This window comes from Balaenoptera acutorostrata, chromosome 11 (genome assembly GCF_949987535.1).
Source record: "Balaenoptera acutorostrata chromosome 11, mBalAcu1.1, whole genome shotgun sequence".
NCBI lineage: Eukaryota > Metazoa > Chordata > Mammalia > Artiodactyla > Balaenopteridae > Balaenoptera > Balaenoptera acutorostrata.
Genome location: NC_080074.1, coordinates 49,884,684 through 49,901,116, shown reverse-complemented (window position 1 = coordinate 49,901,116; position 16,433 = coordinate 49,884,684). Strand labels below are relative to the sequence as shown.

Sequence of the window (16,433 nt, the reverse complement as noted above, 5' to 3'; positions counted from 1 at the left end):
TTTTAAAAAGTTCTTAAAAAAAAAAGAAAAGTTTGTGTTAAATTTTTAAAAAATGAGTTTGCCTTGGAAATTCTACATTTTTCCTACATTTGTGCAAAAATATTGTGGACTCAGTTTTACTGCATTTGGACAGCTGCAAAAGAAGTATGATGTGTTTAAGTTGTGAGTAGAATGTTTTTAAAAAATAATTATTTGTTCCAGATAATAACTTTCTAGAGAAGCCAAACCTTTGAAACCCTTGAAACAAACAGAACTGAAACACCTGATCAATTTTTATTTCAAAATGTCTACAAAGTTATAATTCTCCATTATACAAATAATTTTTCAAAATTCAGACATTATTCAAATGTAAGCCAAAGTCCTTATACAAACAGAATACACACAAAGATCAAAAATATACATATTCTCTCAGCAAACTTTGTTACATAAATAAGAAAAGTATATACAAAAGCTGGTATTTTCAATCTAAAGAACAATAATTTTAACACTGTAACCATATACAGAAGGTACTAAAATAAAAATAAACACCACAGCAAAAGTTAAAGGAACAACAAATTCATTTTATGACATCTACAACTGTAAACATACATAAAGCTAATCTTGGGGGGAATGTATACTTCACACATATCTTAATTTTTACTTCACTTTATTCATTTTTAAGAATATTCTCTGGATAGGTGAAATTCACAATTCTACCAGCTACCCCTAACACCTAATACAAGTTAGAACATGTGAAGAACTATATACTCTATGTCTTTGTACTTTGGGACAGATGCAAAACGAATTCTTCAAAAGTTAAATTTTTATGAACCTGTGTTAAAAATTTTCCAAGTAAATTGAATTGGCTATTGAAAAATCAAACAATTCTTTTTAGGTAGGAAATGTTAGAAAAAAATCCAAACACTTGCAGTCTTAACATAGTAAAGCAATAAAGAAAAATTATGCCAGTGGTTCCCCTAGATAAAAGCAACTTAACTAGGTGTATGTCTAATTATGTTTTGCCCCAGAAATTCTCCTTCCTTCTCTGAGCTCGTGCCAGAGTTTGAAAAGCCCGGAGACTAGAAGCCGCAGAGCGAGCAGAAATCTCAGATAATCTGTCCTCATCTGCAACGAAAGAATTATATTCAGTGCAAAAAATATGTCTTATAAAAATACTATGTTTCAAAACATTAACAGCAAATTAAAAGCATCAAGCTTTGTAATGTCAATACTGACTCTGTCAGAAACCAGTAATCTTTTAAAATATAAGATATCAACATTTTTAGGATAGTTCACAGTAATTTTCCAAGTTTATCATATTTAGAAATCAAACATTTTAATGTTAAATGAGCATCTGTTTCCTTCCTGAAATCCCACTATGTCATTACCTAAACACTTGGCCTGTGATTTCAGTATTACTCGGAAACAGTTCATCATCATATTGTCTTGTCCTACTTTAAAAAGCACAGCTGTTTGAGCAGAAGAACTTTAATGTTTTAAAAATGAAATGCCATACCTTAACATGGTACTCACATCACATTTCTAAAATAATTTCACTTAATGTAGAAATAATGTCTGACTTTAATACGCTACCCTTCATTATTAGTGAAATTCCACAATCTGAGCAAACAAATCTCTTATCAAGTTATTTGTAAACACTGTTCTTCCATTAAAAAGAAAACAGAACTGGATTCAAAGTGTCCAGATATTGGCATTTCAAAACATAGCAACTTGATTTCCAGCTCACTGAATTCTGAAAAATGTCTCAAACTTGCTAAGAGAAAACCTTTAATGTGTGTGAAGCTATAATACATAAAGTATTAATTCAAATTTACTTTCAAATTCGAAATTTAAAGATTTAGTAATTTCATACTTCTTAGGGTGAATTTAAAATAGTAATTTCAATTGTTCAACATTGAGAATTCAAAATTCCTCCTGCCACTATTAGAAGCAAATGAATTTGTCAAAACGAAAGAAAAAAATTCATTTTCCCAAATTATATATATTTTAAGAATGTACAGACATATGAAATAAATGATGGATATAATGCTAGGCCAAATTCCTGAGCCACCAGCTACCCAGGGTGTAAAACAGAGTACTGACCTTAGGTGTGATGCTAGGCACAATCTCTTGCCAACTGTTTGCCTTAAAAAATATTCTTCAAGGCTTATTTCCCAGTTTACTCGTTTATAAAATGGGGATAATTTCACCTTCTTCACAGGGTTTCAAGGTTCTAATGAAATGACATCTGTGGAAGTACTTTGTAAACTATAAAGTGCTAACCAAATGTAAAATCATACTATTATGAACTACTATATAACATTATACTTTTATCTTGTGTTCTTTGACTATTAAAATACCTTCATCATTAAAGGCTTCTTGCTGAGGTAACTGGAAATTGTTCATCCTTGATTTTCCCACTTAAAAAAAAAAAAGCCAGAAGAAATTATCCTTCAAAGCCACCCAACAGTGTATCTTATTTATAGTCAACTCTAAGTGAAGGTAGGCTGTCAGAAAATTTATTAATTTTATAACTTTAATAGACATTACTGCCAAAGGGCCATTCATTAATTCATAATGTACTTAGCAAATATGTAAACAAACAATGGATAATCTCCTAGGATTCTTTTCAATGATAATACTGATCTATTCTAACTTTAAAGAAATACAGTAAGCTTCTCTTTAAAGATGGCAGTTGGACTACACACATCTACAAAGTGATATAAACCCACAGGACAACGAAAATGGGAAACAAGAAAACAGCAACAAAATTTTGGAAAGTGGAAAGCAAATGGAAGGGCAGTGAGTATGTGGTCATCATAGCCAAGTGAGCTGAATCCTAAGGCAGCAGAGGAGGGAAACCAAGAAGCAACCAATTTGCTCCCCTGATGGCTGGGGTTTTGGGAGTTCTGAGTACCACTGAGAGTTGGAGCGAAGGTAAAACTGAATCAGGAATCCAGTTGAAAGTCTTTCTACAGAAGTCTGCCAGATCCTTCTTCAAATTTGTACAGCAGGGTAACTCTCCCAAAAGAGGAATGGAGGTCTCATTGCTAGAGAAGGTTTATCAGAGCTACTTTGACTGAAGGATACCGGATTCAACTGGGGGCAAGGAAACCATATTCAAAGTAGGGGTATTATATATATCATTTATCTCCTCAAACAGATAAAACATGCCATCCATGAAATAAGAACTGGATGCTGTATAAAAGGAGTATGTAGTGTTTAAAAAAATCTTAGAAATTAAAAATATAGCAAAATATCATTTAAAAACTCAAGTAGAAGATAAAAATTAGTGACCCTTTCAAATTAAAACAAAAAGACAGAGATGGAAAATAGGAGAGGTAACATAAGAAAATATCATGTTCAACATGTCCAACATCTGAAAAATAGTAGTGCTGGAAGGAAGAAATAGAAAGTGGAGGGGAAGAAATTACTGACTAAATAACTTAAGAAAATTTCCCAGAACTGAGGAACATGACTTTTCAGATTGAAAAGGTCTAGTGAGTACTAGCAAAATGAATGAAAAGGGACCCACTATAAAATTTCAGAGCACTGGGTATAAAGAGAAGATGCCAAGAGCTGCCAGGAAAAAAAAGAAAGCCACATACAAAAGATCAAAAATAAAAAGAGCTTCAGACTTCTCAGTAATAATAGTGGACGTTAGAAAACAGCAGAGCAACACCTAATAAAACCAAAGGAAAATATTTTATGACCTTGAATTCTACATCCAGGCAACATTTGGTAATGTATGAAGACATCTTTGGTTGTCACGCCTGGGGAAGAGGTGCTATGGCATCTAGTGGGTTGCCTGTACGTTTATGCGAAAGAACACGAAAGACACCTCACACTTAGACCAAAGTGAACCTGGGTACAGCACAACTGAGTGTTCCGGAGATGAGATTTTTTCTATTTAAAGAAATCTATTACATTAACTAAAAAACTAAATAACACAATTTTTTAATATAAAGTATATACTCAGAGCCTTTGTATCTATCAGAATAACACTTTCATTTTAATAGACAAAAAACTAAAATCCAAGTAATTACCATTATGCTGAAATTCTGGATCTCTCAGGGAGCCCTGAATTCGACGAGAAGGATGCCAGTAGGATGGGGCACAGGGTGGAGATGGAGACTGCCCAGGTGTGTTAGTTGGATTTTCTGGAATTTTTGATACTGGAAGAGTTGTCTCAGCAAATCTGGGGACATTGGGTTCAGAATCTTCCCTCAAAGGCAAGGGATCAATTGTTTTTAGGCCAGCAGCTGGAGAAGTCAGGAGGGATATAGCACGACTTTCTTTCTAAATGACAAAAACAAAACAAAACACATATATGCATGTGTACATATATAAACAAAACAAACATTTAAACACACAAAAGTATATAACCATAAAAGCAGTAGGAAAAAATATGGGGAAAATTTATGTAACCTCCATGTGGGGAAGGCTTTATAAGCCTAACAACCGATATAGATAAAGATATTTAGCTAAATAAAAACAAAAAATATGTAAATATTAAAAAAATAAAAGAAAAATGACAAACTTGGGGACAATATACAACTTACTGGACTGACAATGAATTATTATCACTGTTACATAAATATTTCTTTAAAAGTAGTAAGATAAACCTAATTTAAAGGTAGAAAAAGGATACATATCAGCAATACATATACATACAAATTACAAATAGCAAACATTCCACACCTCACTGATAATCAAATAATTTCAAAATAAAAGCACTGACGTAGTAATTTTTCACTTACCAAATTACAAAGATAAATTAAAACAAACAAACAAACTATAATACCCTGAGCTGACAAGGATGTAGAAAAACTGGCACTCTTATCTAGTGTTACTGGTAGGACAACCTTCCAGGGGAGCTGGCAAAATATAGCAAAAACCTTAATACTGTGGCTCTTTGGCCACACAATTAATAATTAGGGAGTATTTACATAAAAATAGGTAACAACAATATGAACAAAAATGCAGGTAAAGAATGGATTTCTTTAGAGCATTTTTTCAAAATAAAGTAAAACTAAGAAATAACAACAATAGGCATCTAGTTTTAAAAAATACATTTCAACAAAAGCATCTAGCTAAAAAATAACTATAGTATAACTACAGCTCGTACATCATGTCACAATTAAAAATCAGATTATAAATTAATGGTATGGAAGCATGTTCACAATACATTGCTAGGTGAGAAGAATATATTATGAAAACTTATCTACAGTATAATAAACAAATACACTATATATCTAAACTTAAGTTCAACAACGGATGTTTCTGAACAGTAGGTATGAATTACCTTCTTTTTTGGTTTGGTCAGTATTTTCCATTTTTCCACAATGATAATATATCATGAATGGAAAAGTCCCTGTATAATTTTACCTTTTAGGAGAATGTAAACAAGTAAAATCAAATATAGCTCCAAACTTTCCTGATCATTCCTTGTAATTGTTGCCTTTAGTTATTAACTTTTGAGTTTATCAATGTAATGTTCAAAACATTGCTTTCCGACCTTAGGCATCATTTTCTGCAATTAGAGGGCTTATTGCTTCAAAGGGGAGATAGCCTGGGGTCTCATCCAAAAAACCAAATATTTTTAAATCAAGATCTAAGATAAAATCACAAATTTTCCACTTGCTTCCCTTTTTAATTACAAAGATCTCTTATGAAAATTGTTCTTTTGGTTTTTTCTTTTTGTGCACATATATGCAGAATTTGGAATTTCTGTCAAATTGGTTTCATTATTGTTAAAACCTGAATTAAATCTGTAGAATATTTGTAATACATGGGGTTCCCAGGTTTAATTTAACTGACTTCATGATCTGTTCTTGAACCTAAAAGCCTCCTTATTGGCCTCACTGCTTCTACTCTCCCCCAGTATAGCCCATTCTCCACTGAGTAGCCAGAGTGATTTTAGTTATCAAGTGTATCAGAGATCTATATTTGCTTTACTGCTTAAAATTCTCCAAGAGCTTCCCAGTGCCATTAGAATAACATCCCACTCCTTACCCAGCTCCCTTGCCCACTCCCTTTCCACCCTCATTCCCCACCCTCTCCTCTGCTTTCTCCAGGCTCCAGTCACACAGGCCTTTTCACTCTCGATGGAACGCTCACTGTTGTTCACCTGCACTTGCTGTTCCTTCTACCTGGAAAACAATCTCTGGCCCAGATCTCTGCATGGGCACCTCCCTCATCAGCCAGGTCTTGCTAAAATGTCACCTCCTCAGAGGTGCCTGTCCTGATGACCCAAACTAAAGCAGTCTCACCCACCCCTTGGAGGTCATTTGCAGTTTTATTTAATTGATAGCACTTACTACTATCTGAAATTCTTCTTAAAAAAATCATTTGTCTACTTCTCCCAATGAAAATGTAAGTTCCACGATCGCAGGAATTTTATCTTGATTACCAATGAATCCACAGATCCCAGAACAGTGTTTGGTACATAGTAAGAGCAGAGTAAATTCTGAACTGAGTGAATGAAAATGAAACTCCTGATATTCCCCTCCAAAGATGGCTTTCGTGCAGAGTTCTCTTACTCAGTGCACGGCACTCTCCAGCAATCCTGCTGGGCAAGTCAGAAACCTAGAAGTCATTATCCAACCCAGCTCCAGGCCTTGACATTGTTCCCTTACACAGTTCTTCAGTTTCACTCACGTCTATGCCCACCCTCTTTAGTCCAAGCTATCACAGCTCCTATCTGGACTACTGCAATGGGCTCTCAAAGGTATCCACAGTCCACTCTTGCCTTCCACGGCAGCTAGAGAGGTCTTGCAAAACATAAATCAATCACAATACTCCCATATTTAAAATATTTCAGTCATTTTCCATTTTACTTGAGATGAAAGAAATTCTCAATATTGCTGTCTCTTCCAGCCTCATCTTGCACCTGCTCCCTGCCACACACTGTACTGGTCTTTGTTTCTTAAAACTCTATGTCCATGGGACTTCCCTGGCGGTCCAGTGGTTAAGACTTCACCTTCCAATGTGGGGGGTGCGGGTTCGATCCCTGGTCAGGGAGCTAAGATCCCACATGCCTCGTGGCCAAAAAACCAAAATATAAAACAGAAGCAATATTGTAACAAACTCAATAAAGACTTAAAAAAAAAAAATGGTCCACATCAAAAAAAAAATTAAAAACAAAAAAACTCTATGCCCTTTCTCTCCATGGGACTGTGGCATATGCTATGCTTCTCCTCCCCTCCCTTTTTATCTGGTTAACTCTTCTTCTTCCTCTATATCTCAACTCAATTATGACTTCTTCAAAGAAGCATCCTTGACTTTCAAGAAGCTTCCTGATCTCCATGACTAGGTCAATTCCTTCCAGAACAGCACTATATACTTCTTTGAAACTATTATTAGTTTTAATTTTACTTTTTTGTGGGTGTGATTCTCACAAGACTGTAGGTTCAACAAAATCATGTACCATGTCTATTTTTGCTCATTATCACAACCACAGCATCTAGCATGTAAGTAAATGGATACGAAACATCTGCTGAATGAATGAAGTGAGCTAACATACACTTGGGTTTTTAATATCATTTTTAAAATGTATAGATGGTACTTGACTATCAAACCAATATCATGAGAATTCTACTCTCAAGTCTTGTGAGATAGTGTTGTTTAGGGGTTAAAAATGTGGGCTCTGAGAACAGACTGCCTAGGGACAAATCCTACTCCACCATTATGAAGACTGAACAAATTAACACATGTAAAGTACTTAGCACAGAGCCTAGAACATAGTAAGTGCTCAGTAAATGCTAGCTATTATGATCATCCCCATAGAAGTTCCCCAAATTGCTGCTGCCCCACAACACTCCCACAATTCAAGGTATGTCATTAAAAGTTAACAATGAAAATATTTCTGGATAATATAATATAATCTTCCTAATTCCTATGGTAAAAAAAAGAGATACAGAATGATATTAACCAACGGCAACTGAATGACAGGGATAATTCATTGCAAACTGAATGACTTAGAAAGAAAACAAAGGAAAAAATGACTGTGTACAGTGAGTTTAATGACTCTTCTGCCTACCAGCAACCAAGGGGTAGACAATGGAAAATAACCAAATCTAGCTCCTGGTACAGCTACTGCTATGATCCAAATGACCATCACCTCTTGCCTGGATATTGTAATTGACTAACCAGTTTCAAGCCCTTGCTCTTGCACCCCTACTGTCTATTCCCAATACAGTTGCCAGAGTGACCTTGGAAAAACCCAAGTCAAATCATATCACTCCTCTGCCCCTCTAAAGGTTTTCCATTTCATTCAGAATAAAATTCAAAGTCTTTGCTATGACCTATAAGGCCCTATACAGTTTAGTTCCTCATTATGCCTCTGACTTCATTGCCCATCCTATTCTCTCCTTCTTGCTCTCAGCTCCACTCCTGCCTGATCCTCAAAGAATCAGGTACCTTCTCACCTGGAGGACTTTGCACTTGCTATTCTTTTTGCCTGGAATGCCTTCCTAGATATGCATATGGGTCAGTCCTTCACCTGCTTCAGATTCTGCTCAAATGTTACCCTCTCAGTGAGAACTTCCCTGGCCACTTCCCACTCACTTCCCCTGCTTATTTTTCTCCTTAGTTCTTATCACTATCTAAAATACTATGTATTTTACCTAGTTATCCTGTTTATTGTCTCTCTCCTCCACTAGAATGTAAGTTCAGTGAGGGCCAGGATTTTTACCTGCTCCTTTCACTGCTACATCTCTAGTGTCAAATCAGCACCTGGAACATAGCTGGAACAAAACTGCCACAGAAGATGCTCAATCAATAGTATTGTTTTTCTTCTCTCTCTTCCTGTTGTCACTACTGACAAAAATTGAAAGTATAGCAGAAATACAGTGCCACTACCCAAAAAAACAATTCAATGCCTTTGCCTTCTGAAAGTAAGTTAAGAGCATCATCTCCATATATGATAGGCAGAATTTTCTAAAATCTGAACCTCTCATTCACTTATTGCATGTGACTAAAATAATCACTTCCTGAAGAGATGTTTTTCTCCAAAATGTAAATATTTACCTTCCTAAAATCATTCTTCAAAGTTTCTAAGCCATCCTGAGAGGACATTCTTTTTCTCTGTTCTGCAACTGAAGGCTTCACTTTAGATGGAGACACTAAAACAGCACCACCTGGAAAAATGCAAAAGATGATATATTTTGATTAAACTAAATTATCATGTAGAGAAAGCAGGTGAAATAAGAACTGCACAGTGTTTGCCTGTTACCAACAGCTGGAGTGGTAAGATCGTGATGAGTCCTCTGGATTCCACCAAGTTCTCTTAGCTTCGGAGTAGGAAGCCTGCCTCCTTTTCCTGAGGACACAGAAGACGACTCCGACCTACAAATTAAAACAATTATGAAGCATGTCCTCCAGAAAATATAATAAAAAAGTACTTTGCCATCATTATGCAATTAAACTATAAACCTATAAGAGAAGGGCATTTTGTTTCTGAAAAAAATAAACAAATCTACACACAGTTAAGAGTAACTGAATATTGGAAGAGAGGTGAGATCACTGCAAGTCAGCAACACACCAGAGAATTCTTCCATTAAATCAGAACCTAAGTTCCATATTAGCTGCAAAACTCATGAATGAATGATAAGGGCGTTGGACTATGGACAAAAAAATACCATAACCAATGGTAGAGAACCACTCCCCAAAGCAATCTGCATATAAATCAATGGAAATTAGCTATTTGCAGAAATCACTTATTTTATTTAAAAAAAATTTTTTTTAACATCTTTACTGGAGTATAATTGCTTTACAATGGTGTGTTAGTTTCTGCTTTATAACAAAGTGAATCAGCTATACATATACATATATCCCCATATCTCTTCCCTCTTGAGTCTCCCTCCCACCCTCCCTATCCCACACCTCTAGGTGGACACAAAGCACCGAGCTGATCTCCCTGTGCTATGCGGCTGCTTCCCACTAGCTAGCTATTTTACATTTGGTAGGAAATCACTTATTTTAATATTACAAAACATCTTTTCTTTCTTTTTGGTAGTATAACCATCTAATAGTAAAGAATATCAGTTATTTTCTTTAAGTCATAAAGTCATACTTCCAGAGATATCTAGCAAATCATAATTAGCAGGATATAAATGAAAATAACCCTAACTACTTCCTCCCCAAGTAGCTCAATGTTCAAGTGTTCAATTACCAAGTAGTGGTGACTCAAATACCTGAGTGAATCAAATTATATAAACCATAAAGAAATGCCTATTTCATGACATTAAAGTAAAATCTGCTCTTTATTAGTCATAAAACCAAAAGTGTAACCCACTATAATTAATTAGTGACAAAACGAAATACATATTAACTGTGAACAATAATGCGTCTATATACTGATTAATTTAAAACGCTCACCCTTCTTTTATCTTGTCTGCTTTAGATTTTTCCTGTACTTCCAACTTTTCTAGTTCTCCCACATTAACCTGCTTGTCCCTTTCCTCCTCTTCCTCCTCCTCTCTTGGCTGTTTCTGTGTGTCTTCAGTGGTGTTCTCTGCATCCCAAGCCAGACGCCTTCTAACAGGTATGGGAGCATCTGACACACCCAATTTCTCTGTGGTAGTTTTCTGGGGCTGTTCTTCCAAGATAGGTCTTTTTTCTTCTAGTTTTGTAGAAGGACATTTCTGCAAAGTCTTATGGCTTGTAGGATCTCTGCATAACAAAAATAAGTTTATTTTAAATTGAGTAGTTTGAGGTTTCTAATTGATACTTATTTTAATAAGTCCATCATTGCCTTCCATGGTTCACAACTCTGTTTCCCACTGATATTGCCTTGCCCAGATACTGAAGAAAAAAATCGAATTAAGAGTTCATTTTACAATAGAAGTCAAAGTTACAATCTATTAAAATATTCTAAAATTAATTATATTTATCTCCTTTTACTCCTCCCATCACACATACATGCCTGCACCACTGCTGATAAAACTCACATGTATCTCTCGAGTGGCCTCTGCATACATAAACCAGGACCCCCTCACATGGTCTAACTTTTCAGTTACTCAATTAGGGTTTGTGCACAAACTCATGTGTATTTATGGATCAAATAAGCTGATTCAAATTTTATATTTTAGATATATTAATCTTTTCAAGTCATTGTTAAAGAACAGATTCTGTGATGAACTTTTAAAATCAGATGTCACATAATTAGAATTTATAGTTAATTTGGTATGTATGGCTATACTAATAAACTATAAAAACCAAAAACTATTTTATTTGCTATAAATCGATGTGCTATTCCTCTTAGAAACAGTTTAATTGTGTTCACTTTAAAACCCAAAATAGCAGAGAGTTCTTCTGTAGAATCAGGGTGGAAGTTCCATATTAACCACAAAAATCCATTAATGAATGATAATGGAAATGTACTAATAGATAATATTCTCTAAGTTTTTATTATTGTTACCTTTTTCTTTTTGTTTTACTTTTTAAAGTTTTTTACATCTACTGTATAGTCATCCCTAGTCTACTCTTAATTGCTAAGAAGGAATATTATAAACTCCAATCTTCCAGATTTAAATTATGTATTATTTCTACCCAAGTGTGTAAAGCAAGTATGTATAGCTTTACTTTTTCACTAAAAATAATGAAATGTAATAAGTGGCTAGTATATTTCCATTTGACTAGACAACTTTTGAGTCTTCATATCATTTTCCTATGTAATTCCATGATCTACATAATCTATAACATACTTTTCCACCATCCACAAATAACATCTCACCCAGCAAGATCTAGTGCTCTAATGTTGCTACTAATGGTTCCTTCTGAGCTCGTGGTCGAGGAGACATCCCAACAGTGGTTGTTTTCAGACAGAATCTGATTCAGATGGTCCCGAGAAAAATGAGTTCCCTGAACTCGTTTCCTATAAAACTCAGCCTTCTCTCGGAGTTCTTTAACCTATGCAGGAGAGTTGAGACATCATGTATCACTGTAAATGCTCCTTTGCAAATATCACCAAGTAGCATATCCAAGACATTGTACAAATACAGCCAGAGATCAAGGAGAAAGAAAGGCAAAAGTAGCCACATACATTCATCAGACTATGTGCATTTTTAAGCAGAAATTAAAACAGTCAAGCTGATGCACAATGCAGTTATTTTACTTCAGGCCAGCAGGCAGGGAGAAATTTGCAGCAGCTAAGAAAAATATTGACACCTACTTCTTACTTCAACTGAAATTACACAAGTACTCTATGCATTATTACAGATTTAAAAACTCAAAAGCAACCAACCTCTGCATACCACATGGCATTTAGAGAACCCTAGGGGAGGAATACAGAAACATACTTAATGACAGGTTAATGCCATAATTGAATATTAATGGGAATCACTGAAATACCTTATTATTTTTCCTTCTAGATATATACCAAACTTGTCAATCAATTTTTTTTTAGTATTTTCAGTAACCAAGACACTTTAACATTGCCTTGAAAATCAACCACATTCTTGCATGGGTGGAATGCTGTCTGCAACAAGGTAACCTAATTACTATTTCCCCACCTCTGGAAGAGTACTGACATGCCAGAAACCCCTAGCCCCAGTCTTTACTTCTAGGCTTATATACACCTGCTGCTACTACTACAGAAGCTCCACTGAGAGAGTCATGAGGCTTTCCCCTCCAAATTCCTCAACATTCCCTTGTAATCAGCAAAACCAATATTAAATACATAATTTAAAAGAATATCCCACAAAATAATAACTGTAATATATTCGACAAAGCAACAGGATACCAAAAAAAGTTCTGATGAACTATTAATATAAGGTGACTTGAATTCCCTAATATGCAAATAACATATTTTCACATGAAAAGGAGTCTTTTATACTCATTGAAACCCTTTCATTTTATACATCATGCTGCCACCTTCTGGCTTCCCTGAATACAATTCCACAATGTAAAAAAATTAAGTTGCAGCTTAAAATAGTTTTGAATAATCTGCTTAAAATAATTTATTCTCAAAAAACTGTATAATTTTTTCCTATCATAAATACAAATATTAGCCTTAAAAGGATACCTGGATACTGTCTGCTAAAATCACTTTTCTCATATTACGTAACAACCTAAATGGGAAAAGAATAGATACATGTGTATGTATAACTGAATCACTTTGCTGTACACCTGAAATTATCACAACATTGTTAATCAACTATACTCCAATATAAAATAAAAAGTTAAAAAAATAAAATAAAGCCAAAAAAAAAAAAACTGCTTTTCTCTCACTTAAAGGCAAAAAAGCAAATAATGAAAATTGGCATTGCAAAAGCAACTGGAGAAACGTATCCTCAGCTCCTTAAGGAAATACTACTGATGCAGAGGGAAGCAAGTGCTACATCTCTAGGGAATCAGACAAAGCAAAGGACAGCGCCTGCCAGGGCAAAAGAAAACACATTATCCCAACAGAGTCCTACTGCTCTAATGAACCAAACCTGAAACATTCCTAAAAGATAATTCAAAATATTGTTTTCTTCACTGTTAAAAAAATTAAGTCATGTTCATTTATCATTTTTTTCAACTCTTATACTTTAAAGAAAATTACTAATAATGGTTTTTGCATTTAATAGGTATTGAGTCTGTTGAACTCTTAACCAGTGTATTCTGAATGCACGGAAACCTTGTAATAAAGTGCCTTGATATAATCCAGATTTTATTTCTAATAAGTACCCCCTGCTTCAAATGTGTCATGGTCACTCCATCACCTACATGACAAAATCTTCATGCCTTAGGATCACTTCCTCCCCCCTGGGTTCTCAAAGCCCTTGGTGCATATTCCCACTAGTACTTATTTCATTCTTCTGGAATTATTGCTTGTGCCATTCTTCCCCATTATCCTATGAACTCCTTGAGGTGAGGGAGAATGTAGCCTTTCAACATTGATTCCACAACCTGTCCTGAGTATGGACTAAGTGCTAGGCCTGACCTAGACGGCTGGTAGCAAAGATAAGCAAGAAAGTTCCTGCACTCAATGTGCTCGCAATCTGGTAGAGCAGGCCGACCTCCTCCTATATGATAAATCATTATCATAATATTGGTAAGATCTATGCCATAATAAACAAATGACATATAAACTGAAGGAGTGGTTTCAAAAGGGGGTCCTACCAGTCCTGCACTGTGTGTAGGGTGGAGCGGGAAGGAGCTGCAGAGAAGGCTGCATTCTATCCATGCGGGAGGACCTCACTGATTGATGAATGAGAGGATGGACGAACATCCCCTCCATGTACACAGTGACCCAGTTTTATCTGACATCAATTTTTTTTAAAGAAGGGAGGGGAGATACAGAAATTCTGTAAAACTGTATTCAGTTCTGTTGTTACTGACATTCAAAACTCAATGTTTTAAATTGACTTTATTAGCAATCTTTGTTAATAATCTTAGTACTAATGTTATATTTTACAAATACATGATTTTAAACTTCTGTAATCCTAAACTAAGATGAAAAAATAGGACGCTGATATTTCCAAAGTAAGGTGTTCTACTAGAAAGAGAAAAAAAATCAACGGTGTGAACTCAGTATTAAAAACAATCCCTACAGCCAAAAAAAGGAGCCACTAAAAAGGATACGAATAAACCATGCCTAACTCAGTTAAAGCCACACACACACCCCTTTTCAGGTCAAGTAACACCATCAGGTTACATAATATTAAATGCTATAAGTAGAACGTTTTCCTTTCTGGATTCCTTTTCCCAAATTAGGAATTCAACTGAATTGTTTATAATTTATATGTGAAAAATTCAAACTCAGAAAACTGGGGAATAAAATATTCCTTTTTCTCAAAATCATCCCCTGAAAATGAAGAGTCATCTTATACCTAAAAGTCCTTACAATGTCTGTCAAATTACAGAATGTCTCAATGTGGCACTTCATCTTGAAACAAAGTCCTATTTCTGGAAGACACATTAGAAAAAAATTATCTCAACCATTGCAGTTGGGAGGATTAGAAGACTACCAAACAATCAGGAAAAAAAGACATTTAACACAGATCCAGTAGTTATTCTGAGGATTGGACTTAACAGTTGCAGTTGCTGATTATTATTAAAAAACAGCCTTCAAGCGAGCATTTTAAAGAGGAATAGAGCCACTGGTTATAGTATAGAGATAACAAATATACAACCACTGGACAAATAAAACCAACTACCCTAATGTTATGTGAATAGGAACTTGGGACACAGGATAAAATATCTAGTGACTAGACTATAAATAGATTAAAAAAGTACAATATCTCAAAGAAGAAAGAGGGAAATGAAGATGATACATGGACTAGAAAACTGTAACATGATTCAAAGTGCGTTAATATTCTAATGATAAAAAAGTCGCTGATGTCCAAATGCATTTGACGAGTGTGAATAATATTCCATGAAATGTTAGGAGTAGGAAAATAAGGGAGTACCTTATATGTAGGTACCTCAAAATCAGCCACATACAGTAAGTATCTTCCAGGGAAAAAAATGTAAGATATAAGAAAATATGGCCCATATTAAATGTCTATGACCTGATCGACTAAAACTATTATCACTATCAGTGATCGCTAACCTCATAACTAAAAATTCTTATTCTTTTCTAACTCCAATTTGTTTTTTTGAATGATTTTGACCATGAAGTTAAGGCAAACTATTCTACTAATTTAAACATTTTCAACCACCAATAGCAATTAATAAAACAAACCTTCAGAAAAGTCACATTACCAAGATATTATAATAGGAAATCTTAAAGACCGATCTTAAATTAACAACAAAAACAAAAATGTTCTCTTCCACAAGGGCAGGATAAGGACTGTCACATTATCACGACTCCAGACATAACAGCCCTCTGAGTCCATTAAATGTTTAGATCTGAGGCCTAAATACCAACTCATCTTATTTCAAAGAAGTCTCAGACTAAGGGATAATCTTTCCAAAACAAGGAGCTTCTCATGAACCCAACCTAGTGAAGTACCCGAACACGACAGGGCAGTGGCTGACACCTAGCAACTGGCCACACACGCCCTCTATGGCCACATTCTGTTCCTGCCTTTGCCTGGGGTTTTCCCTCATTCCCCATCAGACTCCTCAGGCACAGAGATTCTCACCAAGGTCTGGCATGGTCAGAAACTGCTCAAGAATTCAAAACTGACTCAATTCCTTTCTTCTGTCATGGCTGCTTTCAATGCTCTCATTTTTAACTTGATTTCACCAGGGTGAGTATAGAAATTTTGCCCCCAGTAATATTTGGTTGGCCAAAAAGTTCGTTCGGGTTTTCTGTAACATCGTATGGAAAAACCTGAACGAACTTTTTGGCCAACCCAATATCATCACCAGGACATAGGTCTGGGAGCTGCCAGAGCCAAGAACCAGAAGCTCAAAGTGCCAGAGCTCAAAGTGCCAGAGGCTCATTACACATAACTGTTAGCCATGGTTCAAAGTACAGAGCTAAATAAGATTCATTCCCCATCCAAATTATCCCTCTC

General features: G+C 35.3%; 1 protein-coding gene across 2 annotated transcripts in view; it reads right to left on the bottom strand.

The window, feature by feature from the left end:
• Positions 1 to 259: 259 nt before the first annotated feature.
• MDM1 (Mdm1 nuclear protein) overlaps positions 260 to 16,433 on the bottom strand; it is a 29,364-nt gene continuing 13,190 nt past the window's right edge. Inside the window, exons 8-15 of one of the 2 annotated variants that reach the window (XM_007195050.2) lie at positions 12,227 to 12,256; positions 11,717 to 11,892; positions 10,360 to 10,653; positions 9,215 to 9,327; positions 9,010 to 9,119; positions 4,026 to 4,278; positions 2,340 to 2,399; positions 260 to 1,104 (exon numbers count right to left, since the gene is read on the bottom strand). In XM_007195050.2, the coding sequence (XP_007195112.1) occupies positions 992 to 1,104; positions 2,340 to 2,399; positions 4,026 to 4,278; positions 9,010 to 9,119; positions 9,215 to 9,327; positions 10,360 to 10,653; positions 11,717 to 11,892; positions 12,227 to 12,256 (1,149 nt within the window). In that variant the 3' untranslated portion in view covers positions 260 to 991. The remainder of the gene's footprint in view (positions 1,105 to 2,339; positions 2,400 to 4,025; positions 4,279 to 9,009; positions 9,120 to 9,214; positions 9,328 to 10,359; positions 10,654 to 11,716; positions 11,893 to 12,226; positions 12,257 to 16,433) is intronic. The other variant, XM_007195051.2, reaches the window with a different exon arrangement.